This window comes from Chaetodon trifascialis, chromosome 3 (assembly GCF_039877785.1).
Source record: "Chaetodon trifascialis isolate fChaTrf1 chromosome 3, fChaTrf1.hap1, whole genome shotgun sequence".
Classification (NCBI taxonomy): Eukaryota; Metazoa; Chordata; class Actinopteri; order Chaetodontiformes; family Chaetodontidae; genus Chaetodon; species Chaetodon trifascialis.
In genome coordinates this window covers 21,246,833-21,274,296 of record NC_092058.1, presented here as the reverse complement: position 1 = coordinate 21,274,296, position 27,464 = coordinate 21,246,833, and the positions used below count along the sequence as shown (strand labels likewise).

Below are 27,464 nucleotides of genomic sequence, written 5' to 3'. Positions count from 1 at the left end.
ATAAACTCACTCACTTTGCTTTTCAAGCCACATAACCCTGAACTTTACCCTATTTTGACTCCAACCAGTGGAACGTAGTCACAGGTGCCCTGCACACAGTTTTGATCGTTAGTACCTGTGGCAACAGGTTACCTAATGCCCACTTTTGTCTGAAGTGTAATCGCATGAGTTTATATTAGTTCTAAATACCTTCTTTTTTTTTTTTTTTTTCCAACGACATTGATGGGCCAACAGTGGTCGGACGGTTTGTTATATTGGACATGCACTGAAGCTCTCTACACAGCTGAGAAATGATATGGATCTGGCTGTAGTTTTGACATCATAATAGCGCGTTGGCTGCTTGCAGGAGTGTTGTTCAGTTTTTTTTCTTTGTTTTCCGAGAGCACAGTGCTTGATGGCAGATTCTGCAGGTGACAAGGCACACCTTGACATGGTGACAGCCCATACGCTACATGCACTTTACTGAATGCAAAAGAGAGCAAGGGTTGTGAGACATTTTCATTTTGGTTCAAGTTTCAAAGAGAAGTTTGTGTGTGTGTGTGTGTGTGTGTGTGTGTGTGTGTGTGTGTGTGTGTGTGTGTGTGTGTGTGTGTGTGTGTGTAAGCTCAAAAGATATGTTTGGAATAGAGTCGAAGATAATTGTCCTTTCCTCTAAAATCATTTAGCCTGATTCTCTTAAAGCCTGCTACTGAGATGTGGCTTTTTGCATTTTCAGATAATATTTACACCATATGTGCATTCTCACACATGTATCTTTTAGCAATATATTGTGTGTCAGCATATAGTAATCAGAGAGAGGAATGCCTGCAGTTTTGGGAGCTGCCAGATTTGCGGTTCTTCCCAAGCAGAGCAATGTTTCAAACTCCAGCTAAAATCTACAAAAAATTACAGCTCAACATAGTCAGTAGCCGTTCTATATACAGACACACATATATAAAATATGTGCATATAAATACATATATTTGTGATTAATATCTATTTATCCATATATACTGTATATATGAATACATTTGCTTGAATGCTTGTTATACATATATATGTACTGCAAATATAAACAAGTTCATATATTTCAAACGTTTCTGATGTTATTCTATCTATGAGGTTAGGATGTCAAGTTAAAAAAGATAAGGCTGTGATACGGAGCAGCCCCTCCCATGCACTCGCCATCCCTCCCAAGACAAAATGAGAAGAGAAAAAAATAAACATTTTGAGTACTTGTAAACTAGCGAAGTGAGAGACCCCATTTGGTCATCTGAAATAGTTTTGCCTGTATTCAAAAAGCATATCAGCAATATATATGTATATATACATGTGTTGTATATATTCGAAATGTACACTTCTTTTAAGTGCAACTCCTCAACCAGTTAACACTGAATGAGAGAGATGCAGTGGTCCGAGTATATTAGAGCTACAAGTCCTCAGCAATAAAAATGTTTGGTCTTTTGGTCCCTAAAACAACTAAGGAATGACAGGTAAGACTCCCTGGAGACCGTTGCTATGGCTCTCCTTGGCAACGGTATCCCCTGGAAACGGACAGGCACTCCGAGCTAAAGATGGCCATCCCAAATCGAAGCCAATTTGTGTCCTGAAAATATCACATTCTCTACTTAAGTTCTCTCTCCGAGAAATTCTCGTCCCTTCTTGAGTCAAGTCTTATAAATTGGTCTTCAAAAGTCAATCGCCCCAAACTCAAACCATCTTACGGAAGGATCTCCTACGGCAATCCTCTATTCAGTTTTTAAAAAGTTTTGTTCTTGTTGGACTCTTGACATCCATATTCCCTTTAAGAGTTCAGTGGGGTTGGTCATCGTAAGTAGGTTTGATATAGTTTCTTTTACTTCTTGTCGCATTGTTCAAGTAAAAGTTGTCTGTGGTCCAGAAAAGGTAGCTGTCATTCAAGCAGGGCTTTGTGGGGAAAGAAGTGTGTATATGTGTGCAGAAGAAAAGGGTCCTGGGGCTAACCAGGCTGGTACAAATTCTCTCTGAGTTCCAAAGTTTTAGTACATCCAAAAGGAGGTGTCTTTGACTCGGTCATCGCTCTCTCTCTCTCTGTTTCTGAAGCAGCCTCAGTGGTCCAGATGTTGAGTTTGCACTCAGTGGCGGGTAGCAAGAAGTCAACATATGATTCAGCTCAACAAAACCTGAAAAGCACAGAAGAAATAGAAATCTTTTGAGTCAAGTAATACATAGGAAAAAGAAACAAAACCAGTGTGGGTGTTTCTTGCACATTACAGCATTGTAAAGTTTATGAGATTAGGGGGCTGGACATTTTTAGCCATGCTAGCCACGTGACCCCAGTGATGTTAACTTAGTTGGTCAGTAGGTCTACCACTTTGGTCCAGCCTGAAATATCTGATGTTCATGGATGAATCCTACCGACTCAAGGGAAAACAGAGCCACCAGGAGGTTAACATTTTTAGATTTTAGTGAAATATCACAGCAGTAATAACTTTTCATATCGGGCCACCATCAGGTCAAATTCTAAATGGTCCAAATACTTTGGTTTTTGACAAAAAGTATCTGTAAAGCTAACAGCATTCCCATCAGCCTCAGCTTAACTCTGTGTTTTGTGCTAATTAGTAAATGTTAGTATGCTAACACTCTAAACACCTGCACCTTAGCTAAATGCTAATGTTGACATGCTACCATGGCTACAATGACAATGCTAGCATGCTGACATTAGCATTTAGCTAAAAATACGCTTATGCATAAGTACAGCCTCACAGAGCTGCTAGCATGGCTGTCCATTGGTAGTTGTGTGTTTAAATGAACAGTACATTTAGTATTCAACAGTTATTTGCTTTAATTGTGGGTCTAGTTCTGTTTTTTGTTCAGTTGTTTATGTACATGCATCTCTGTTACACAGTTCAAAAAGACAACTAGTCCTTCTGGGCTCAAACAAACATTACATAAGAAACGTCCACATTACATTAGAAAAGAAAAGCTAATGGGGGAAATATTTGTTTTTAATTTGGATCTTTTTTTAATCCGTTGCAGTTGCTTTGCTTAAATTTGTCGTAATATCATTCCTTATGCATCCTCCTTTTCCGTTGACACTTGCTGTATTTACATGTTGATGGAGCAGTGAAACATATTTACAAGACACCTGCCTCTCTAAAGCATCTTTGCCGCAGTAAAACTCTGAGTTCTGGTATGGATAAACAAAGATAATTTTGCTGAGACAATTCTGAAAACAAATCAGTGCTCATCCTGCAGTGAATTAATTTAGCTCCCTGGCAGTGACACTGTTGTAATCTCCCATGTGCTAAACTATTAAGTTTAGTTTTTTATTTAAATCAAACTGTTTAATCTTGCTTTTGAAATGAAATGATGAAGGGATTTTAATCAGGGTACACCTTAATACTCATGTGTCATTAGAATGTACGTAGGCCTCATCAGTCTGAAAACACTGTGTTATAATTGTGCATTATTATTACATTTGGATATAATGATATTAAAAGTGGGAGTGCAGGTACAAAAAATGGCAGTATGCTTGTTTATCAGTTGAAACTTTAAACATTATGAACTGTCCATCTCAGGCAAAAAGAAAAGGAAATCAAAAAGATGTTTTCTCTGGCATTCTATTGAAAATGTTTTTCCATATCAAAAGTAATGGTTCTACATATTTTGTGACACATTCATATGAGATTGCACTATTTTTCCTGCAGTGATTTGCCTCGGGACACCGTCTGGTACGGTTCACTTAGCTTGTGAGTGGGTGATAAGTTGCCCTTGAATGAAGTCATCAGTGGTGAATGAACGACACAGCCTAAACTCTCCATCACACAGATGAAGGGAGGAGACAAAGAGGAACAGCACAATTACCCGCCTGAGGGGTAATAAATGCCTCTCCCTTGGAAGCAATTCCTTCCCTGTGCAACACACTGAACCATTTACCAATTATCTTTTACCTACAGGGTAACATACAGGGTCACTTACTGTAAAGCTGTTCTACAAATAGAGGAGGCTGCATGTAAGTAAATGCTCCTGCAGCTGTGTTTATATCAACAAAAATCCTCTTTGTATCAGATATGATAAAATATTTCAAACGTTTTATTCTTCACATTCTTTCACATTGAATGGTGGAATTAACATTTACAAATGAGTGCTTATCTATCAACAAAGGGCTAAAACTTCATCACTAGTCTTTACAAGCGGTTTGTGGCTAGTTATTAGGCATCTGCAAATGTTTTATGACATTTATAAAAGGTTACTGAAAGACATCAGGCAGTGCCATAAATGGGCTTGCCATTTGAGCATTTGTCAATATAATATGCAGTGGCTGCGCCTGCATTGTTTCAGTTAATCGCCTATCAAACTAAAGTGACAACGAATATTTCCAGGTGCGTTGATGTCTGACCTGTCTTTCCCTGTGTGCGATGGCTGCCCCTGCCGCCAGGGTGGCGGCAGCTGGCTGGGGCGCGGGCTAGTAGGGGCGGTTGGCGTCCTTTGGCCTCTTCAGCTGCACCTTGAGTCTTTTCATGCCGATCTGGAAGCCGTTCATTGATTGGATGGCAGCTTGGGCACTGCCTGGGTTGTCGAAGCTCACAAACCCTGGGGGAAAGGCCGAAAGAGGAAGAGAAAGAGGGATGTGGTTAGATGAAGAGGCAAGGACAGTTTGGAGTTACAGAAGAATGGATAATGAGGATGAGTTCAGTAAGATGAAGCAGCCCTCTACATGTATGTACAATTAGAAACTAAGTATAAACTTTACAATAAGAAATATTTTCATCTGTACATTAAACTGAAAACAATCAACATATAAAAAATGCACTTCTAGTTGTAAGCAGTAGTAGAACAAATACAAGAACTACATAATACAATACTTCATAACTACTAATATAGCTAACATTCAGCAGGACAACAGATCACCATTATTACAGAGAGCGCAGCATGCAACTAAAATCACATCATGAGCTTGGTGATGGGATGCAAAAGCAAAACATCAACATGGTTGTGCTATTTTTGAGTTTCGGTTTTTAACTCCCACTTGAAAGTGACAAAGCACAAATTAAAACCTGCACCTCAAAATTGTAACATGAATTATACAACATTAATGTTGTGTTGTATTAATGAGCAAAAGCTACTTTGCAAATACGTTGCACCTGACGGACTCTCCATTAAATATTCTTCACAATCCATTTATAATTTGCCACATAATTATACGTTCGACTAAATTGGGCTGTCAGCGGCATACAGTGAGACAGCAGTTCTCTATCTCTGCACGCTAGAGCAACTGTTTTATTCTGAACATGCGTTGCTTTTGCTTACAGTAAATGAGAGGCTGAGGCAGAGACTGAGAATGAGCATTTGCATTACATGTCAAAGAGCACAATGGAAATGTAACTGCAAATATGGCATTAAAACAGCTCATTCCTTTCATGATCAGTTTGACTGTTGATGTGTTGTTACAGTTATATATCACTGAAATATTTATCAAACTAAGAAATTAGCCAGAGCTTCAAAAGAAAACAGCTTCAATGATTAATAGAAAAATCCGCACACTCATTCTCTATTCTTTTTAGTAGCAACCAGCTTTTGCATAACTGTAGAGAAATCCTCTGCTGTTTTGTGTTCTTTCTTTTAAGGTAGGAGTGTTGAGAGGTTAGGAAAGGGGGTGTTGACTGCGGTAAAGAAGGTGATTAGTAAAAAAGAATAATCAGAATAAATAACCAATAATCTTTTGGTTTGGTCATTTTTACCCACCAAAGCATTTACTTTGGTTTGTCGCCCGATCCACAAACACTTTGGAGGAGATGACATTACCGAAAGGCAGGAACATCTGCATCAGCTCTCCATCCCCAAACTCCTGAGGGAGGTGGTAGATGAACAGGTTGCAACCCTCTGGTCCTGCAAACAGACACAGAGAAGAGAGAAGGGAAGGGAAACGGAGGAGATAAGGGGACAAGGTCAGAGAGAGGGAGAGAGGCGTAAATGGTCGACAAGAGGGGACTCCGTGATGACAGGAAGAAAATGCAAACCGATAGGAAAACAGGAAGATAATGGGGGAATGGAATAAAAAATTGTATACATAATATACAGTAGTAACAATAGTTTGTGAGTAAACAATATACAATTGTAACATTGATAGTCGTAGTGAAGGTATACTTAAAGGCTGCTAAAACAGCCAGCCGGTTTCTAAATCTGATCTCTGGTCGAGCTTAGTTTTCTGCCAAAGTCAGAACAGTTTTGTTTTTCATGACATTTCTGTATTTGACTTAATCTCATTGATTTTTTTTTTTTTTTTTTTTTTGATGCATCATTCACCAATCAGGATGTAGCAATGTTTAAACATTTCATGAGCGGAAGCGGAAACAATCACTCAATTAACTGATTGGCCAAAGAACAGATCGCAGGCTAAAAAAATCATTAGTTCCAACTTCGCAGTTGTAAGATTTTCTGCTCTTCTTTGTCTGATATGATATTAAAGTGACAATCCTTGCAACCTGTGCATGAGTGTGCAAGCACAAATGTATCTGCAATTTGTGAGCGAGCATTGTTTCACTTAATAATCAGAAAAAAAACATAGCTAATGATGTTTTTTCCTTTTTAGAGTAATTTGAAAGAAACCAAATTTTCAGACACATGACTTCACATTGACCTTTGTTTTTGTGTTGTGATCATATAGCTTGAAATACATTTCACTAATACTAACTCCAGTGAAGTGAGCGCAGAGCAGTTTCTCTCAGCATGTGTTTGTTGACAGTCTGTTTTTGTGCTCAGGTGGTTTTACAGTTTCAGCTGTAACGGAAAAGTCACAGGTTCAGCACCGACAGCTTTTGGGTATCCACAATGAAATGACCACTAAATGCATCAACCTCTGGGATGCCACAGCGGGGAAATGACTTGCATTGTTTGGCTTTTTTTCCACAAGAGGGCAGTAAGGGCCCAAGCATGGGTGTCCCGAGTCCGGAGGTCATTGAGTTCATGAGTAGGTTTACAGCTCAGTTTGAAACACTCAGTGATGGTAGTGAAGTTTGTTACCCAACAGCCAGCAAATCATAACCCAGCACTTAACATCTGCTTTTTCGCTTTGTTTTATTATTTCAAGTTAAACTTATCTCCTCCTCGGACTGTTTTGAAAGGATGAAAAATGAGAGCACGAGCTAGTCAGTCTTCTCTGACCAATCCAGACTGATACTGTGTCCTATACTCTGTTAGTGTGAATGTGCTGAATGTTTTGCTTTGACAGACTGGCAAGAGGTGAAGTCATGCCTGAAAACAAAGTGAGGGCTGTGAATCGCCTGGATATTTTTGAACGTGGGTGTTTATTCCAGGACTATATTGGCAAGCGGATTAAAGATGAACAGAGAAGTAAACATGACTAAACGTTTGCAGCGTGGATGAATATTTCGGAGTGAATGGTGTGCTGTGTGTGTGTGTGCGTGTGTGTGTCTTACCTTCTCGTTGCTGCTGTGGAATGATGGGTGGAGGGTGGGGGAAGGCTTGGCTGATCTGGCCGTATGCAGCGGGGTAGGCTGCTGAGACACACACACACACAGCGCGGATCAGATAACAGTCATGACTAGAGCACACACACACACTCACACACTCCGATACATACAAACAATGTGATATATGCAGGGACACAACAGGCAGTCGATCAGATAACAGACAATGGAGTCTATGTGTTGCATGGACACACACACACACACACACACACACACACACACACACACACACACACACACACACACACACACACACTGTACTCAACAGAAAGAATAAATTGATGTCGTGAGGCTGAAACGCTTAATGTTACATGATCAAAATTCAAACAAAGGAATCTTTTCCCTCTGTCATCTCTCTCTCTCTCTCTCTCTCTCTCTCTCTCTCTCTCTCTCTCTCTCTCTCTCTCTCTCTCTCTCTCTCTCTCTCTCTCTCACACACACACACACACACACACACCGATCAGTGCTGCTGTGAGACAGACAGACCTGCATACTGCTGGACTCCTGTGTAAGCCTGCTGGAGAGGATCAGCTGCAGTGGGACTTTGAGCTGTTCCACCAGAGACACAGAGAAGAAGGAGGAGGAGGTGGTGCAAGGGAGCATGGATGGATGGAGGTGTGAGTGTGTGTGTACGGGGAGAGAGAGACGGAGTGAGAATGTAGATGGAGGAGAGGGCACAGAGGAAGGCGAGAGTAATATATAACAAGGGTGAGCAGGAGGAGGGATGGAAGGAAAGGCGATGGAGAGAGGAACAGACAGGAGAAGAAAAGCAGAAAGGTTAGAGAGCCGAACAGCAGCGTGTCAGCTCGCTTCGCTATCAGTGTGTGAGGAACTGAATTCTGAATTTCGCTGGGATTTTTACCATACGTTTCTCCTATAGCATTTCAAAAGTAACTACCCCCCCAAGAAAAGCAGAACAGTAAAACTTTGAAGGACCACAGTTAAAACAAACAACAAAAATAAAAGACATGGCTCCACTGTCACCACAGGAAAGGAATAAACACGTCATAAACGTGTACCTGATCTAATGAAGAAGAAATACGTTTAGTTTCCTGACAATCGTCTGTGGTTACACATGTAAAACAGGACAATTACAATACACACTCACAACACTGGATGCACCTGTTGCTATCGCTTCACATGTTCGTAGAGGCTGCGCCACACTGGGTAACTACCCATCTGTACACATAGTACATGCATTAAGTACACCACTGAGAAAACACACACACACACGCACACCAATAACCCCACTATTACCAAAAACTACTGAACACACCGTGGACTAACAGCAACACTGAAAAACGGTTCAGATAGCCAGAAGAAAGGAGAGAAGCATGTGCTCAAATACACATCAGCACATTTTAAGCTTGTAAAATCACGTTAAGAAATCATTCTAAAACCTGTGGTTGTTTATTGTCCTTCGTAAGCCTGTGGAAAACTGAGTTTGTGAATGTATAGAAAATTTGGGGCTACACATGAACACACAGGTTTAAGTTACAAGAATGGTTTTTGGCTCTGCTGTTGGCTGTTAAATCAGGTGACTTGTAACTTAAATGTGTGTGTGTGAATGTCTCGCTTCACCGTCGCAGAGAGTGGGACACTGAAGTTACACTGTGAGGAGTGTGACACAGTTTTCTGCTGTGAATCTAAAGCTAAGCTTCTCATGCAGTTTTTTTCACAGGTTTACAAAAGGGTGATATAAAACCACAGGCTTTGAAATTATTTCTGAACATTATTTCACAAGCTCAAAATTTTACTGACCCTTATTTGAGCCCATAGGAAAGTGGCAGGGGGGTGGGGGAGCGCTACCTTCAGAGAGAGAGGAGAGGAAGCAGCCACCCTGAACCCCAAAACAACTCCGCGGAGCCACGCCCAAGCCGTTTTTCTCCGAGTCCTCCCTAAAAACCACCTCCTGCAACACTGGAGAGACAAGAGTGTAAAAAAAAAAAAGACAGATTTTTCTTCCACCTCTTCACAGACAAAAACCAATGAGGTACTAGCCACGGCTCATGACACAAGCGCATACTTAGGCTCCAGCAGCCCATAAGCACCTTTGCCAAACACTCATCTCCTCGACATGCTGACTGTCTGGGGGCTACGTACGCCTGGCCTCGGCCTCCTGAACATGCTTCAAGGCTATTCACGCCTGTAAGCCAGCAGCATGCACACTTTCCCATTACAGTGAATGTATTTACTGCAGAGTGTGTCTATAAGGATTTAAGCTACGTCGTGGTTTAATATAACAAATGGTGGATTCATAATGTATGCTGGATTGACATTTCTATTTTTCTGTAGCTCTGAGAGTTATTTTGTGTGTTTGCACACGTGCCCCAGAATTTATCAGACTTACCGGGGTAATGGTGTATCCCGTTGGTGAAGACAGCCTCTGCAGGAGGCTGCCCATTTGCCTGGGGGGGCGGCATGCCAGTAAAACCATTTACACTAATGGGGGAGGGGATGCTGGTCACTGTGGGGGCGCTGATGCCTGGAGGAGTACTACCACCTGCATCCACAGGGCAGATGGGTAAAGACAGAGAGAAACAGTAAGCATTTCACCATGTTTTTTTTCCTAAGACATTATGGAGAAGTTTTACTTTGACTGGCCACCTAGTAACTCTTGGAAATGTCAGAGGGGCCGGTCCAGTGGGCCAGTAAAGAGACTAAATGTCAGGACTGATTTCTTGTCCCAGTGTGGCCCTTACTGTGACACGACAGCCATTAGATCTGAATCTCAGACATATTGTAGAAGAATAGTGAATACTGTGTTGAAGGTATCTTATACAGAAGGTACCAATTCTGTATTTGTCTCAGATGGTTGCATCTTATGACACAATGTGTTATGTTCATTTTCACCCCTTCAATGCATCTAGAAACATTTACAGTAAAAATACAATGTTGAAATATGCCCCTTTGAACCCAGCGCGCTTTGTTTCTTACTACTGTATCTTCTCCGTGCAACGCTACAGTAAGTCCTTGAAGGAACTTACTGTTTTGTATTCATTACCACAACTTTCAAAAGCATCTCGTACTTTTTTCAGATTTCTCTCCTAATTTTCATGCCTGTGATGTAGAAGCCGTGGATATTTTAATTAAGCAAGAGAAAAAACTTTTCCTCAGAGACTCTTCTGATGGACATGGACAGTACATTATGTTGTGAGGGTACGTTGACATTTGTACATTTTGAATGGAACGTGTGCTAGCAGATGCACCAGATAAACAGCTTTGCCACATTGTTAGGACTGTCGTGCTTTATGTGAAATTCAAACTACTATTTGAAGAGAATATTTAATATTTGGTTTGTAATGATGTGCTTAAATTGAAAATTCTCCATGTATAAGCACAACGAGCCCTGCCTTGTTGCCCTCAGTAAGCTTGGCTATTGTACTCTTTGTTAACACAAAAAGGAAAAAACTAGTGCTGTGATGAATGGATCATGACACCAAAGTATTTGAAGTAATGTGAAGAAGCATGTTGGGTTCAACGCCCTAGATAGAAAAAATATGGATAAAAGTGAGTTTAACTTGTTGCTTGATGAGGCAGCAGAATAATGTCAATTCTACAGTGTAACTCCTTACTTTGGTAAAGAATGGTCGATAACCTACTGTATGTCCTGCAGTGTAATAGATGCCATTTCCGCGGGGGAAAGAAATACCTAAAAATCCAGTATGGCCCTTCAACCATTGGTCTTTCACCGCTGTTACCTGACGTTGGGGTCAGCGGTGCTCCTGGGATGCCATTGATGGTGGCCATGTGCTGCATCTGGGCAGCAGCAAAGGCTGCCATTGGACTGAGGTAGCCTCCCTGGCCTACAGACGCCATCAATGCCGCCTGCTGCTGCACCTGCATAGTGGAGGAGAGGTGATTGTAAGAAGGGGGGAGAACAGTGGCGGTAAACGGAGACTACTAGATAGAAACCAGGAGTTCAATCTTACCAGCTGTGTTTACTTCCAAACCAAGCTTAATAAAGACATTTTACATCATCTTCTACATAAGAAATACAGTTTTCTTAAAAGGAAGTACCTCATATTTTTTGTCATTTCAGATTCATGTTTGAGCAAGGCTTGAGCACTCCATTTAATCTCTGTGGTTCATTGAATGAATAAATGTGGATTAAAAAAAAAAACGTTTTGCGGGGCGTCTTGCCTGAGCGTAGGCTCCGTAGGCTCCAAACTGCAGGGCCATAGGGTTGAAGATGCCCATCTGACCAGCCATCTGCTGCATGCGGCGGATGGTGCGCTCCTTATCCGTGTCGGCGAACTTCACCACCAGACTGGACGAGGCACCCTGCGCGCCCACCCATCCACCCACCCACACACACACACACACGCCAGGCAGTACATTTTAGAGTGTACCGAGAGACACGTGACATAAGCTTGTATCTGCACTTTTACACTAATACACACATCCTCGCCTGCCAAGGCAATGGCCTCAGAGCTATAGTTGGCGCCCATTGCCCTGAAATAGTTTGGATGGATCATATTTAAAGGATAAATTTCCTTACTGGGATTAATAAAGTATAACTTAACTTTAAGAAGGTAATTAAGTGCTATGTGACTCATCGCACTACGTGACTCACCTCTCACATAAATCTACATGCTCACACACAGTTATAGTGTACTCACAGGCATTGTCTGGCTGCCGTGTAGTGCACTGATGGCTGCCTGAGCTTCAGCATGAGAGGAGTATTTTACAAATGCACAGCCTAAAGAGAGTGAGAGAGAGAGAGAGAGAGAGAGAGAGAGAGAGAGAGAGAGAGAGAGAGAGAGAGAGAGGGCAGAAATTAGTGAGTGAAAAGAGAAAGAACAAAAGAGAAAAGTTTGCTGAAGAGGATTTCATACAGTATCACGACAAAACATTGTCAGGAACAAGACAAAAGGTAAAAAGTTTTTTGTCCTCCAGCATTGCACCAACAAACATTTAGTAAGCACAACCCTCCCCGCTGAGGAGGTTTGCATCAGTGTTGATCGACGCTCAATAAGCGGGTTAACATGCCACTCTGACACCATTAACAACTTTGGGATCCTCTGATGGGGCTTAAAATGCCACAGCATTCTGGTGTCGCTTACTATTGACAAGCCCCGTTGATGAATTTGAATGATCAAGTTCCCAGTAATTATTGAGCTAAAGCCCACTTAGCCGAGTAAGCTGGCTGATGAGGCCTTGTTAATGGAGCTTCACGGAGGAATCAGAATGATCAAGCTCACTGTAATCATCAGGCTTAGTTATCATTGGGCCTCATTGATTGGCTGCTAAGCCCACTAATGAACTTCATGCAGTGAACTTGTGTAGCACTCTGACAACATTTTGAAAGGACATTTTTCTGGCAAGACATGAAGCCTGGTGGTTAATAAGGAGGTTGACTTGTTATTTTTCTTTATCAGAGCCATGTAGGTTGACTCATAAGGTTAATAGGGTTCATCTGTAAAGAGCCGCAGGTTTATATCGCTCATCCCTGTGGGCAAAGCTTTCAAATGGCATTCACTGTTGAAATGCACACAATCTACAGTATTCTTATGTAACTACTCCTCTGGTGATTGTGAAATAGCCCGTTTTGACATCACCCAACATGCAGTGTTGAAGGAGAACTTTGCAAGGTCACCAAGTTTGAAAGGCCAAATCATTTCTGTGCAGTAGCCTGTGAAAAAGTCTGCCGGCTCAAAGTCATAAACAGCTATACACTCACCTTTGCTGTTTCCATCGGGACCTCTGAGGATGGTGCATTCCTCGATGCTGCCAAAGGACTCGAAAAGGCGCCGCACATCATCTTCTGACTGTTGCTTGTTAAGCATGCCGACAAAGAGCTTTCTGTCTTCTAAAAGGAAAAGGAACAGGTCATGATCAGAGGATCAGAGAGGCCTTTTGATAATCTACATTTAAAGACGCACTATGTTCACTGAAAGAGTCATCCTTAGTTACATGCCAAAAAGGTTTTGTGACACTACAAACTGTATATGTTATCCAAGATGACAGAGGTATGTGTTATCCACTTAATCAGTCATGTTAGAAGCACATCTTTAGTTTGAATTATGGCAGTTCGCTTGCTCTACTCTTGTTGAGTATGATTATTCTTAGCAAAAGGGTTCATGGTCACGTGTAGGTAGAAAAACCATCAAAATGTACATAAGTCACTGACAGGTGCAGATTTTATTATATAAAGCCACAACTTGTAAAATTTGGTATTTGTTAACTTTGGTGAGACATTTCAGTGTCACTAATCAAACAGTCTTTGTGGTACACCAGGTTTTTCCTGCCTCATATTTTAATTACAATACGTTACAGAGCAGTTTTTGAACACCTGGTTTTCCAATTATTAATAATATTTTCCATCTCTGTTTTCATTACAACTCAGTATAAATTGAACTCATGATCAAGCAAGAAAAGCTTTTTTCTGTGCAGTCTGTCTGAAGGGAACGCGGCTCGCACTGTGCCCTCAGCGTGAACACTGTTCACAGATGCTCACAGTTTCAAAGTTTGTCCGATGGTAATCACACAATGCTCGCTCACATTTAGTACGGCTCGCTCGACCCGCGTCTGCAGTAAATGTGTGTTTAGAAGCATGCGCCTCATCCCTCATTGCCTCATATCTTTGCCAGCTAATATTTCACTTACACTCACGCTGAGCTTCCAACCTGTTTGGCTTACAGTTGGAGAGTAGCTCAAAATTTTAGATAAGAGGCTAATATGATACTTCACTCTTCATGAGAGTGCTGTGAGTGAATGCTGTGGTTATCCAATTATTCCATAGGTAGCGTCTTTCTCCTTTCCATCATCTGAACTGTTTGCCTGTAATAATGTCAGGTCAAAACCAGGCCGTGTTTCAGGCACAACATCCATCTACAGATTGTCAGATCTGTACAGATTCAGTAATCTGTGTACACTCTGTCCCAGACAAACTAGGAAATGAAGATAGGCTGCTCATTAATTTATGGAAGCCAGTCACACTGGTAATTTTGCCACTGCAACAGTCTTTGTGCAAAATTCAGCTTTTTACCTTTTTTCCCCTGCGATTTATAGTAGACAGTTGTCACTGCTGTCCTTGATAACTCCACTGTTTGCTTGGAAAGGCTATAGCTGGCCACATGACTCCTCTGATAAACATGGAGATGCCAGCCTCTTCCTTTGACCTGTTAGTAACTAAATTTATCAGTGAACCCTTTGGGAGTTTATGTTATGCAGTTACCCTGACCAGTTAGAGAGAGTCGCTATGTGGCATCAAGGACATGATCCCTCACTGGATTCCCACCCTCTGTAATGCCTGATGCTTTTTCCCCTGTGCACAATATGCTGGATTTGAGAGTTCATAAAACGTAAATCTGGTCTTTTGTTTTTTGTGTATTGCATTTTATTTTTATAGCTGTGATAGTTATAGTTGTGAATACATTACGTGAAAAAGACAACCCCTACACCTACAAGGTGTGCCTGTCCTCACTCAGGACATGATTCAAATGTAATGAAATTCAAGTGAAGTTCCACAGCAAACCTGTCCACAGGACTCTGTTGACATGAAATTTGTACATTGGTTGTTGTTATTATTTTTAAATATGCATTCCAGACAGAATGCTAGTGCCTGTTGCAAAATAATTAAGCATGAATTTATTGTGAAACCAATAGATTAGATAAAATTAAATATAATGCTACAGAAATAACAAGTAATATGCATAAGTCAAAGGTTATGTTGAATCCAGCAGACAACTACTTGAATGTGGGATTGGATGGGAGGGTAACCAGTTATTACACTGAAAGCCGTGCACATACTTTTCCCAGCGTGACTGCAGGAAAGTACTGATAACCCCTTTCAAAATAAAACGCCCTCTTTCTATACAGGAATACATCAGATAAAACATATGGAAAGTGACTTATTCATATTATCAAGTCACACAGCACCAGTTTAATGCATGTGTTGGTCTATTTCTCATTTATGAACACACAGCATAGCAACCAGTCTTTTGCACATTGCAGCTGCTGTCCTCTTCAATTTTCAACTTAAATTGCCATTTGAGACCGTTTGGTGAAAAGTCTCTGCAGATCAAAATCTTTTTTAAGTTTGTCTGCAAACAAACTTCTATGCCATCATGCCAACATGTATGGGTTTTAATGAAATTCAGCCAGACTGAGGCCCAGCATCAATTCATTATTCACCATGACAGTGTGATTGAGGCGCTGAATGAGTGTTTGAGGGAAATTTTGAGGCAGACGGTGAATGTGTGTTAGTGCACAACAGTAGCAGATGTGTCGGTGTGCAAGGCCGTCTGTTTTTATGTTACACAGAATCAGAGCTTTGTGGAAATGGATGTATATGTTGGGAAATTAATGAGCCTCAGTACAATTGCCTCTGAATGCGCTCTGCAAATTAACGTGTGCAGAGATGTGGTTGTGTGAGTGTGTGTGTGTGCGTGTGTGTGCGTGCATGCATGCGTGCTTAGGGTCCGTTCCCTACTGCCTGTGCCTGACAGGGTGTCCTTGCCGAGTCAACAAGACTAATCTGCGCTCTGGCCTTGCACTGGGGGGGGGGGGGGTGTGCGGGGGGGTGGTGTTTACAAGAGTGGAGCGCACATCGGGGGTGGAGGACACACATATGCACATGCATGCACACACAAATCTTGAAATGTTTGGCCCCCCACCTTCACACACACACACACACACACACACACACACACACACACGGTACACACCTCATTGGTGGACAAAGCCTACGGTTCCCCTGGGAAAGCACCAATAAACATTACATCTTTCTTTGGGAGAGGATTGTTAACACACACTCTCACACATGCACACACACTCATATTCAGCTAGAGAGCAAATCAATATACACCAGAGTGTCAACAACCATGTAAAGCTCTCTCTCTCTCTCTCTCTCTCTCTCTCTCTCTCTCTCTCTCACACACACACACACACACACACACACACACACACACACACACACACACACACACACACACACACACACACACACACACACACACACAGACAATATAACAATGATGCTCTGATTTCCCTCTTTTGTACTTTTGACTGTAGTAAGGCAGGAGTGTCATGTTATAACAAGCATTACTATGTAATTTCATCAGTAGCATTCTTTCCTCCCTAACATAATTAATTAGATGTCGGAATGTAACTGAATACATTTACTCAAGTACTTCAGTATGGTTTTTGGGAGCTCTAACTTGCATGATTAGATCTATATATATCTATCTCTCTAAAATACATTGCTAAAGGGAGCCAATGGCAGCCAGCCTTTTTTGGCTTATAGCCCCAAAGACTGATTTTTCCATCTGAACTTTATATGGTTTCATTTAAATAACTGTTTCAGACTGAAACAGGTCAAATCATCCATTATTTAACAAAGATTAGAGAAAAGTCCTGAATGCAAATAATCTGTTTAGCAGAACATACAGTAAACACCGTACGAAACTGTTTAACTTCATATGACGTTTTCAAAAGTCGCTGAAACTCCACCAGCTACAACAGTAACACACTACTTACACTGGTGTATCAGCATAAACAGTCTAATATTGTGCTTTTGACACTTTAAGCACATTTTACTGATAATACTTATCTACTTTTACATTAAATGCAAGACATTTACTTGTAGTGGCATATTTTCGCTGTATTGTACTGGTATTTTTCCTTAAGTAAAGTTTCTGAATACTTCTCCCACTGCTGCGATTAAAAATGTAAAACCCTGACAGCACAATGGAGCTTTGCGTGCAAGCCTGAGAAAAACATCCAGGGAATGGAAAAGAGAAAAGAAACGGAGAGAAATAATCTTGGAAAAATAAGTGTATAGCAGTGGGCAGAGGACATACATACAGAGAAAGACAGACCCACATAACAGTCAGGGGTACCGGCGTCCTGCATTGGCTTCACTTTGCTTCCTCACGCTGGGTGCTTGCCTCTGTTCCCTCCTGCTCCATCAATCATACTCAGAGCTCCACCAAACTAAATGTAAGAGGATGTCGCGCAATCTCTCTTCCTTTCCTTAAAGCTTTTTTTTTTTCTTTACAGGCTAACACCTCTCTCTCAGTCCTTATGCTTTTCTCTGCTTATCAACCTTCAACTCCTTGCATGCTCTATTTCCTCCTTTTTACCTCTCTCTCTCTCTTTCCCTCTTTCTTGTGGCCAAAGAATCGCTCTGGTGCCAATTATATTAACATCTGCAAAGTTTGAAAGACTCCAGCCAAAAATGGTCAAACTGCATCAATCTTCTCTTGTACAGTCCATTGATTGATGTCAGGAGCAGGTCACTACATGTCTAGACAGAGAAAATGCGCTTTAAGCTGCCTTAGCTGTCAATAAAGCACGACTCACACAAAATACCAGACCAGACATGCACGTTCGTTCATTCACACAGATCAGTTGTTTGAATCTGCGGTTCATTTGGCTGATACGAACTCGTGGCACGAGTCAAATAGGATTTGCTTTGTCGTCGGAGGTGTTATGAAAGGTGTTTGACAAAAAGAGGTGACCTGTTTTCCCCTCGAGCATGACAAGACACGCATGTTTCTGTGTATGTGCGTGCATGTGCATGCATCAGTGCATATGACGAAACTCCAAGTAAGGAGCTGGAGGCTGCGCCGGCCAAGGAGAGCACTGTTTACATAATGTGTTCTGAATACTGGAGGGTCCGGCCAGGCCGCGCTGTCAGCCTGCGTCGAGGTACAAGGCACCGTCTAATGGGACAGATAATGGTGAGGTTGATATGTGCGGGCAGCATGTTTGTAGGGCTGGAACAAAAGAAGGAAGGTAGCAAAGATGGGGGGAGGAAAAGAAGGAAGGGCGTACAGTACCTCCTCGACTCTCACTGTCTGCTGGCTTCACCTGGATTGGTCTGTTCATCTGTGACAGAGAGAAAGAGAAGCAAAGAGAGGACAAAGAAAAGAAAAGAATAGGAGGAAAACCAGAGACAAAGAAGCCAGTAAGCATTATGTACTCATGTAATAGCACATGCTTCTCCCCCTCCCTCACCCGCTGAAAAAACTTTTTTAGAATCACTCAGCCAAATTGCGGGTAAAGTGTATTGAAAATCTCCAAAGCTGTAGCACTTATAGCCATTGGGGGAATAGCTGGTTGGGAATATGGGTTGGAAATATTATTTGATCTGAGATGAAAGGAGGGAGAAGGGTTGGAAAGGGGGATAAGCAGAGGGATGAAGGGAGTGATAGAAAGAGGGATGGAGGGAGGATGGCGGAGAGGTAACTGTGGGTCAGCAGAGCTGTTACTGTGTATCTTCTCTGTTGTTGCTTCTGGATGCTCATGTGCTATCACCATGTGGCCTGTGTGGACTTAGTGTATTCAGATATACTGTGGTGGATGTGCGCGTGCACACACACACACACACACACACACACACACACACACACACACACACACACACAGCAAAATCAATCCGTACACACAGTACAAACGTAGTATGTATGATTTTTCAGACTCCTAAGCCTCACGACAAAACATTCCTGCACAATCCTCTCTTAGCTCCACACACAAGCTTGTAGATACAAGTGGTGGATGTGCGCGTGCACACACACACACACACACACACACACACACACACACACACTGTCCCCCAGTGAGACCTTTCCACAGTGTGTCCGCTGAGGCCCTCCTTTCATTTCACTCCTGCCTGTCAAACCTTCCCTCTCCGCCTCGCCACCCTGCTAAACGCTCGCCGCCAATCAATTTTTAATAATGCCAATCGCCACGCTGCCAGGAGGAATGGAAGGAGGGGGGTTGGGGCGGGGGAGCTATGGGGAGGGGAGGAGGGAAAGGTCAAGGTTCTGTGCAGCATCAGTGTTTTGCTAAATGTCATTAAATCTTTTCTTTTGAGTTTGCTGATATAGTCATCATCTTAATGAAACTTGGGGCTCTCAGCTGATTCACCAAAGGCAAAACCTTTGAGCACGAGGACACGATGTCACAACGCAAACACAATTAATGCTCGGACCTTCACCCTTTTCTGCAGCTTTTCTGCTGCGAATATTAAATCACATCATTCTCCATAACACTTATTTAAAATGGAGTTACCCATTCCTTCGTCTCCCACGTCTCCTCCCTCTCTTTGACAGCCAAGAGAACCCTACTAATGTTTTTAATGCGCTGTGATGCATTATTTATCAGACTGGCTGTTGATATGGAAAAAGGACGAGAGGGGATAAAGAAATTGGGGAATGGAAAGAGGAAGTTAAAAATGAGTAAAAAAAAAAAGTGAAGGAGAGAAAGGAGGATGTGAATTTAAAAAGTGTTCAATAGGAAAGAAAGGGATTTTAGGAGGGGTGAAACCAAACCGGGTGAGACAGACGTGGAACTAATTGAAAACAGTAAAAATATAACCCAACAAAAACAAGGTGTTTGAGAAGAGAGAAATGTGGTGATAAAGAAAGGAAGCGGGGGAGGAATGAGGAAAAGGGGACATAGGGGGAGATGAGGACATAGATCAGAGTATGGGACAAGGTCAGCCCAGTGCTCCCAAGGGGCCCATAAGCCTGCATACATATGAGCATTTTTACCGTGCCCCATACAAATGGCCTGGCCTCAATCTGACCTAATTATGTTCTACCTCCACTGGTTTTATATGCACACACCGGTCTTAACCTGCACGCTTTGTGACGGCACTGACCCTCTGAGATTATGTTTAATTTTCCTAGTCTTAATTTCACTCTGCACTGAGGTTATATAGGCCCAAAATTATTTGGCTTTATGCTTTTCTTTTTTTAAATTTTAAGGTAAGACCCTTAGTTGTTAATATTTTCTTAGAGCTCTCCGACTGAAATGACTGCCACACCCTCCCCCCTAAAACTTCCAAATAATGTGTCACTCTTGATGTTGACCTCTGCATATGCGAAAACACACCTCTATAATCCACGGTGCACATCATCTTTTTCATGTAACTGCTGATTATATAAAAACTCTTACAAGAGGTTGAAATGAGATATAAATATGGTACGAAAAAGACCCTCCCCTGCTCTCCCCAAAAAGTATAAAATAACACTTCCTTCCCCCTTTTACTGATCCCTCTCCAACAATAATTTTTTGTATTTTAGTTAAGGGGTAAATTCAAAGAAAATGATTAAAACTGTAATTCTTGATGTTGTTTTATGGTCATTCTTAACATCTACAATCCCATGAACTAACATCACAGATTAATCAGTTGGCCTCTTAATTTGTCATCACGCAGAATGTCCGCCCATAAATTTTTAAATACAGTTCAAAAATAATGTTAATTGGTTAAACCATTATTTTTATTTTGTCACTGAAAGCTGAGTGAAGTGTCATGGGCTCTCTATCAGTGGTTTCCATTATACTGTGCCCATAAACTGCTTCAAGGTCAGTTTTATCATCCTGTTCATAATAGGGTGAGTTAGCACCAGCCCACTGGACAACTGATCCCAAAACAGTTGTTAAAACCAGACGCTGACTAGCTCGGATAGCTCTCCTCGGATGTCTGTGGTGGTGTTAGCCAAAGCCAGATGGCATCATTGAGCAGCAGAAGCAGTCCAGTGCACAGATAATACAACAGGTTCTCTTAAGCCTAATGCCAGTATGAGAAAAAAATAACATTCACGCAAAAAGGCCCTGAGATGCAGACATACATACATGCATACATGAACACATACACACGCAAGCAGGCACGAATGGGTAAGCTTACATGACTAGACATGCACGCTTATACACACAAGCTTGGCTCATACTCAAACATGCAAAATCACAAAATAGGCCTATGCATCCAAGCATGCATGGAAACATATAACAAGATACAAATAAGCTCAAGCACACAATAGATATGTAAATGCGTCCTTGTAAGTCAACATGTGTTGTAAATTGGCTCATCTCTCAGCATGTACACCTAAAACCTTGCATGCAGCGTGCCTTCTCTCTTCAGCCTTGCTCTGTAAATGCAGCCGCCTACTTATCCACACATATGCCTTTAAAAACACAGGGGAGTGCGCGCACGCACACATACACACACGCACACATACATACACACAGACACACACACCCACACATGCCCACACACATATACACACACAGGCTAAGCTCCATTGTTGCTGAAAGTCCACCTCAGCAGCCTTGTGTTAGAGTGGCCTTGGCGTACCACATGATCGACAGCTCAAAAAGAACTGCGGCTACACCAATGCACGGGCACACCCCCTCACACACAGCCTTGCTACACTCCTCTGTTGATTATGTAACTCAATGACAGCGCTCTGCCTCAGTGCTGCCATAGATTCCCTGCTAACTAGAAGCTGAGGGAATACATGGTCTGCATGCAGTCTGTGCTGTACCAAACTGGTGAGTCATTCTTCTGAATCAGTCTAGTACGGCCTGAATGTCTAGCGAGGCCCACAAGATTAGCTCAAAACAGTGTGGGACTATAGTTTGCTATATTGGATTCTACCTTGAAATGGGACAAAATTGAAGTCCTTGATCTGAGTTTTGCTGCTTACTGTATTGATTTCACTGCGTACAAACCACAGAAATGGAGTTACAAAAACACTGTTACAATGACAACTCTATGGGATTTCTATCTGCTGAATTTCTGTATAGTACCTTGTTATGTCAAATGTGCTTCAAATACAGTTTATTACAAGTTGCTCAAGCCAGTGCAAGTGCCGGCCTCTTAAACCACACACAAACTAATACATGCACACACAGCTCACAGTCACTCACACTCCCATCATCGTCTGTGAAAAAGAATATTGAAAGTATGCTTTACGAAACTCGGGAGAGGAGGTAGGATTTTCTCATTTTCACCCTCGTCTAGCAGATGTGTTTTTGCGAGAGAGAGTGGAGCAGTGCAGGCCAGGTCATTTCATTATCACAGTGAGAAAGCACTCCATGAAACTCTCCCAGGGAAGCAAAGAAGGCTGCCTTCATAATATTCCTCTTCTACTATTGTCAAAACTCGCTCTATTTTACATTCTGCAGTTTGGGGGCCCTTTTTCCTTTTACACTGCAATCACTTTCAATCCGTCTCTGTCACATTTGAATGTTGAGGTATTTGGGTTACTTTGTGCTTTCTGGTCATGCATGTATTTACTGATTCATAAGTGCGCTGCATGTGAAGGGGAGCAGGTCCAGATGTTGAGATTCTCTGCAGGAGCAATAGGGTCTAAGTATAACCAAATGCCAGTATTCATACTGTCAAATGAGCCACTGGCACTCGACCTGGACCTGCTTTCCAAAGTATCTCAGCGTGCACAACACTCATCTTGGGATGGAAACATGCCAGTGGAAACATTAGCTGAACAAATATGGTTATAATCCTGAGACGCTTTTGGGAAACTGGGCCCTTGTACACAGGAAAAAAAAAAAACCTCAGTGGCAAGATCATCTGAAAAACTAGAAACATTTAGCAGGTACGTACTAGATTTCACCAGTGGTCACAAAGAGGACGTCCTATTTTAAACGTATTGATTTTACATTAATTCACAGAAGCATTACACTCCCTTGGAACACCCCCAGCATTTCCACCAAAGCACCTCCACTACATGTAAAATCTTCATTTTATTGACTTTTGCAACCTCTTGAGTCACAGAAGTATTTTACAACATCTGTAGCAAAAGGGCAGCTCACACACTCCCACCACCATTACCGCTGCAGACTGCAGAGCAAAGTAATGTGACTAATGGAACTGGAATCAGCTTGTGTGAGGAGGAACGTTATTTTTCCCATGGCACAAGATGTGTTCATCAGCAGCGAAATTCAGGTCAGTCAGTCAAATAGCATCGCCTCACCTCAACCTCAATGATCCTCTTTGCAAGTGCACAGGCTAATCTCGGTAACAAATGTTTTTCCAGCCAGCGAGTCACTCAGCAGGCAGAGCTAGAGAAGCAGTTGTTGTTGTATACAATATTAAGGCCGTGAATTTCCTAAATTTACCCAATGCTAACGACAAGCAAGCTCATGTCCTATTCAGTGGTGCTGAATAGGACATGAGGTGCAGTTAAAAATATATTTCTGTAACTACAGTTCTTAATGTATGCGTGACAAAAAGTATTTTCACTCCTGAATATTTTAGTGGCAGCTAAATTGGGCAAGTGGTGCAGGCCTTTTGTTTAAATGTATTTTATGTTGTGCTGTCAACATAGTGAACCACAAAAGCCTTTATTTACCAGCAAGTACTTCAGATAAAGTTACTACCAGATTAAACTAGTACAGTATTTTCTTCTTGGAAATGCAGAATGTTAAAAAGCAACAGAAGCATTTTAACTGACAGGAAAACAGCCAAATCTTTGTGTGGCTGCAAATAACAAATACGTTTTCTTTATATTTATATTTTTGTCTTATTCCAACACTGTTTTAGGCTACTAAAAGCTTAGCTAAGATACCTGAATGCACACCATGTAGTGTTTTTCAGTGGTAATATTATATGCTTTTTCCAAGAAGAGAAGAAGAAGAATTTTTAAGTAAATGAACCTCACACAGTCAATTTAGACTAAATTCATGAAAGAGGGAAGACAGACGTGTGTGTAACATTCACCCTGTAACTCCATGACACTACTTTTTTGCCATATAGTAACAAAGTACAAAACTCCCTTTAAAAAAACATACAATTTAATTTTGCATGCTTAAAGAAAACACAATACAACATATTTAAATTGCTTATTTCTTTTTGTTAATTTGTTAATAATCTGTTCATTTCTCCAACAGTAACCTCTTCATGTTGTTGGCTGCTTTTTTGATCATTTGTCAGAAACAGCACCTGCATCATTTGCACCATATGTAAACAAACAACTACTGCTATTGGCCCTAAATACTCAGAATACAGTGTGATGTTCCAAACCCTGTTTGACAAGAGCGTTCAGATTAGTCTAGCAGTGTTGAGCTTGAAGGGCTTGAAAGTGGATGAATGGTTAAATCCCACTTGGATTCCCATCAGGTTTAATCTCCACTAATGTCTACACATCTCATTGAGTATTTTCTGTCTTTCCTTCCCCTGTAGTTCCTCATCCTGACATATGGCCAAACACCAAACCTCTCTTTTGATGTTACAGTGAAACATATTGCGGAGAGATCAATGTCTGTGCGTGAGGGTAAAGAGGACTATAAAGCAAAACATCCCAATCTCTTTCCTTTTGTTGCATTTCCTCCTTCATCCCTTCTCATCTTTACAGACAAACGGAGATGAGCACTCTGTTTCACGTCAGATCAAGGATGAGGCGAGTATTTTCTGACAATGGGACGGCATGGCCCAGTTGTTTGGGCTGGGATTGAGTGGCATTCTGCAGTCAGGCCGAGTGGACGGGAGCAAAATAAATAAATATAAAAAAAGCATCCAGATGAATTATGAATTGGCACAGACTGTGCTTTCTTTGGCTGTTACACGGCAGCACTGAGGTGCCTAGTAGAACAACGTGGCTGCAGTGTGCATTATAGCAAATGAGACATTGCCCCTCATTTATCAATATTTCCTTATGCTTAAAATGTTGGAAGATGATGAAGCACTGCAGCAAAACTTGCTCAGAAACAATAACATGCACGTAAAATATTTTTAAGGACTTGTTAAACTCTAATTTACTGCTGAAACGGCTTTGGCGGCAGAAGTTTGAAGACACTTAAAAGCAGCGACTGATCTATTTGAACAAGCAGAAGTTGCATGCTAAATTACCTCACACCCCACATTATAATCCTAAAGCGATTCAATAAGAAGCACTTTCCCTATCCTAACCCTGAAATCCCTCTCAGAGCCACCGTGTGAATGAAAATTGCTGTCCCCATCTTGCTCAGCCTGTTTCTATATGCTGCTGCTCGCTCTGTGGTGCTGCTGTCCCAGTAGTGTCTTCCGAGATCACTACGTCTCCACAAAGGCAGATGAAAGGGAAACACACAGAGATCACAAAAGGAGGCAAGCCTCTCTGTCCAACCCTCTGATCATCGCTGATTCCTTCATCAACATGGCTTTTACACGCAGTTCAAGCACACACAGAACATGAAAAGAGAGAATGACAGACAGGCATACACACAGGACACACACACATCCAAATCAACTTCATCCAAGAGCGAGGGGGATTCATTCTTGACCTTGAGAACAGTATGTACGACAAAATAATCCCAGGTTATACTGTTTTGCTTCCTGATTAATTCGCTTTTGCACACTAACTAGCTGTGCAAATACTTTCTCCAACTTTCTGAAGACCCGCTGTCGATAAACTAGTTACAAAACACAGACATTTTAAAAGCTGCAAGTTATCACACACCCCCACTCCTCCTCCACTCCTTTTCTCCTTCTCCTTCAGTTGGTTGAGAACAGCAATGCTTTTCTCACATCCATTGTTTGATCCATTTCACACCGGCCCACCTCTTCTTTATCTCCTCCTGTTTTCTCCGTCTTTCACTGGCACGCAGCCTGAAAGCTCACAGTAGTGGGACGGCTTTCGAGCAGTTTTGAATGAGAGGTTAAAATGCAAATGTAGTGCTCTTTCTGTTTTCCTTTCTATTCTTGCTCCACGTCTTATTTTCCCTCGTTCTTCTTCTGCGCAAATTTGATGTTGAATAGAGTAAATGAGTGTGAGTGTGAAAACTATTTTTTCCACAGTGAATTAATGCATAAAACAGTGTTTCCCCTCCTGTTTCCCTCGATCGTTTCAGTGCTGTACCTGTAAGAATCGATGTGGAATGAGAGTAGACAGGGTTTATGCTTCCTCCGAACACTTTAATAGGAATTGACGGTTGAGAATTCTGTTGTCACACCGTAACTGGATAGAAAAAAGCACATCATCTGCACCCCCAAATGATTTTACCCTGTCAAAACCTGTTATAGCTTCACACTTGCCTGTGACATTCACATGTTTCATGCACTACACCCTCACACACTAAAGACTCGTGCAAATGAGATGCACAGGCACAGATGCATGCACAATCGGTCTCTTTCTCACATGTACATGAAACATGTGAAATATGCCATGCGGTGTTTGATTTTGTTGCTTCTGACACAAGACATCCCGTCTGACTGTAAGAACCTTTAAGCCCTGAACACAGATCGATTATCACACCACAGCTTGATCCATCACAAAAAGAAGCATTGCTAATAGAGGACAGTGCTGGGGTGAGAAACAAATAGGCTGCAGAGCACAGACACGCACACACACATTCACACATGCACACACGCAGACAACACAACCCCTTGCGATAGTTACATAATTAGATGTACAGCACCTTGGCAATCAACAACTGTGATGTTGCCATGGGGACTATAGCTTTGACTATAAAAAGAAAGGATCTATATGTGGAGGCGGTTGAGGGCGGAGGTGCAGAGCGAGGCAGCGAGAGGAAGAAAGAGGAGAAGACACGGAGAATGAGAAAGTGTGAGAAAATTGGTGCGAGAGAAGTGAAAGTGTCACTGAGGGGCTGAGCAGCTCTCTGCTTATGTGCGAGCATGCGTCTGTGTGCATAGTGCACCTGCATGTGTGAGATTAGAAGTGTTCAAACCTTCACCGTGCGCGCCAAGTGTGTGTATGTACGGGCGCTGCCGTGTATGTCCGTAAGCTTGCAGGAGGAGAAAAAAAAAATGACAAGGACAAAATGTGATAGAGTTGGTTAGTAAGTGAGAGGAAGAGAAAGAAAAAAGGAAAAAAGCTAACTAGAGAAAGGGACAATTTTCAGCCTCTCTCTCCCTCCCACTCTAAGCTGACTGCATTGCCTCGGCTTTGCAGCATATAGTGAAGATTAGGCCAGACGAGAAAGCCATAAATTCTACTTTTCTCTTTGCAGAGGTGAACATAAATCATGGCTGCTACTGGCGTGCCATCACTGGGTTTCTGCTTTTCACTTATCTAATGAATAATAATAATAATAATAATAATAAAAAAAGTCCAAAAGCTGTCATATTATGAGCCGGGCAGACTGCTTTCACTTCCATCCCCCCACAACTTTTGTCCTCTTCTCCAGCCACCACTGAGGTAAAGAGACGATGAGTGGGTTTTCACATAATTGGGAGTATTCATGAGCTGCATATCGCTGGACTTAGTGTGTCTGTGGTGTGTGCGTGGATGTGTGTATATGAGAAGAAGAGAGTGA

The 27,464-nt window shown here is 41.9% G+C and overlaps 1 protein-coding gene across 4 annotated transcripts in view; it reads right to left on the bottom strand.

Moving 5' to 3' along the window:
• Window positions 1-210: 210 nt before the first annotated feature.
• Window positions 211-27,464, bottom strand: part of celf4 (CUGBP, Elav-like family member 4) — an 84,956-nt gene continuing 57,702 nt past the window's right edge. The window contains exons 3-14 of one of the 4 annotated variants that reach the window (XM_070959874.1): window positions 18,239-18,287; window positions 13,135-13,263; window positions 12,074-12,153; window positions 11,595-11,735; window positions 11,153-11,291; window positions 9,802-9,954; window positions 9,261-9,371; window positions 7,938-8,000; window positions 7,401-7,481; window positions 5,707-5,850; window positions 4,361-4,554; window positions 211-2,141 (exon numbers count right to left, since the gene is read on the bottom strand). In XM_070959874.1, the coding sequence (XP_070815975.1) occupies window positions 4,427-4,554; window positions 5,707-5,850; window positions 7,401-7,481; window positions 7,938-8,000; window positions 9,261-9,371; window positions 9,802-9,954; window positions 11,153-11,291; window positions 11,595-11,735; window positions 12,074-12,153; window positions 13,135-13,263; window positions 18,239-18,287 (1,218 nt within the window). In that variant the 3' untranslated portion in view covers window positions 211-2,141; window positions 4,361-4,426. The remainder of the gene's footprint in view (window positions 2,142-4,360; window positions 4,555-5,706; window positions 5,851-7,400; window positions 7,482-7,937; window positions 8,001-9,260; window positions 9,372-9,801; window positions 9,955-11,152; window positions 11,292-11,594; window positions 11,736-12,073; window positions 12,154-13,134; window positions 13,264-18,238; window positions 18,288-27,464) is intronic. The other 3 variants (XM_070959876.1, XM_070959875.1, XM_070959877.1) reach the window with 3 other exon arrangements.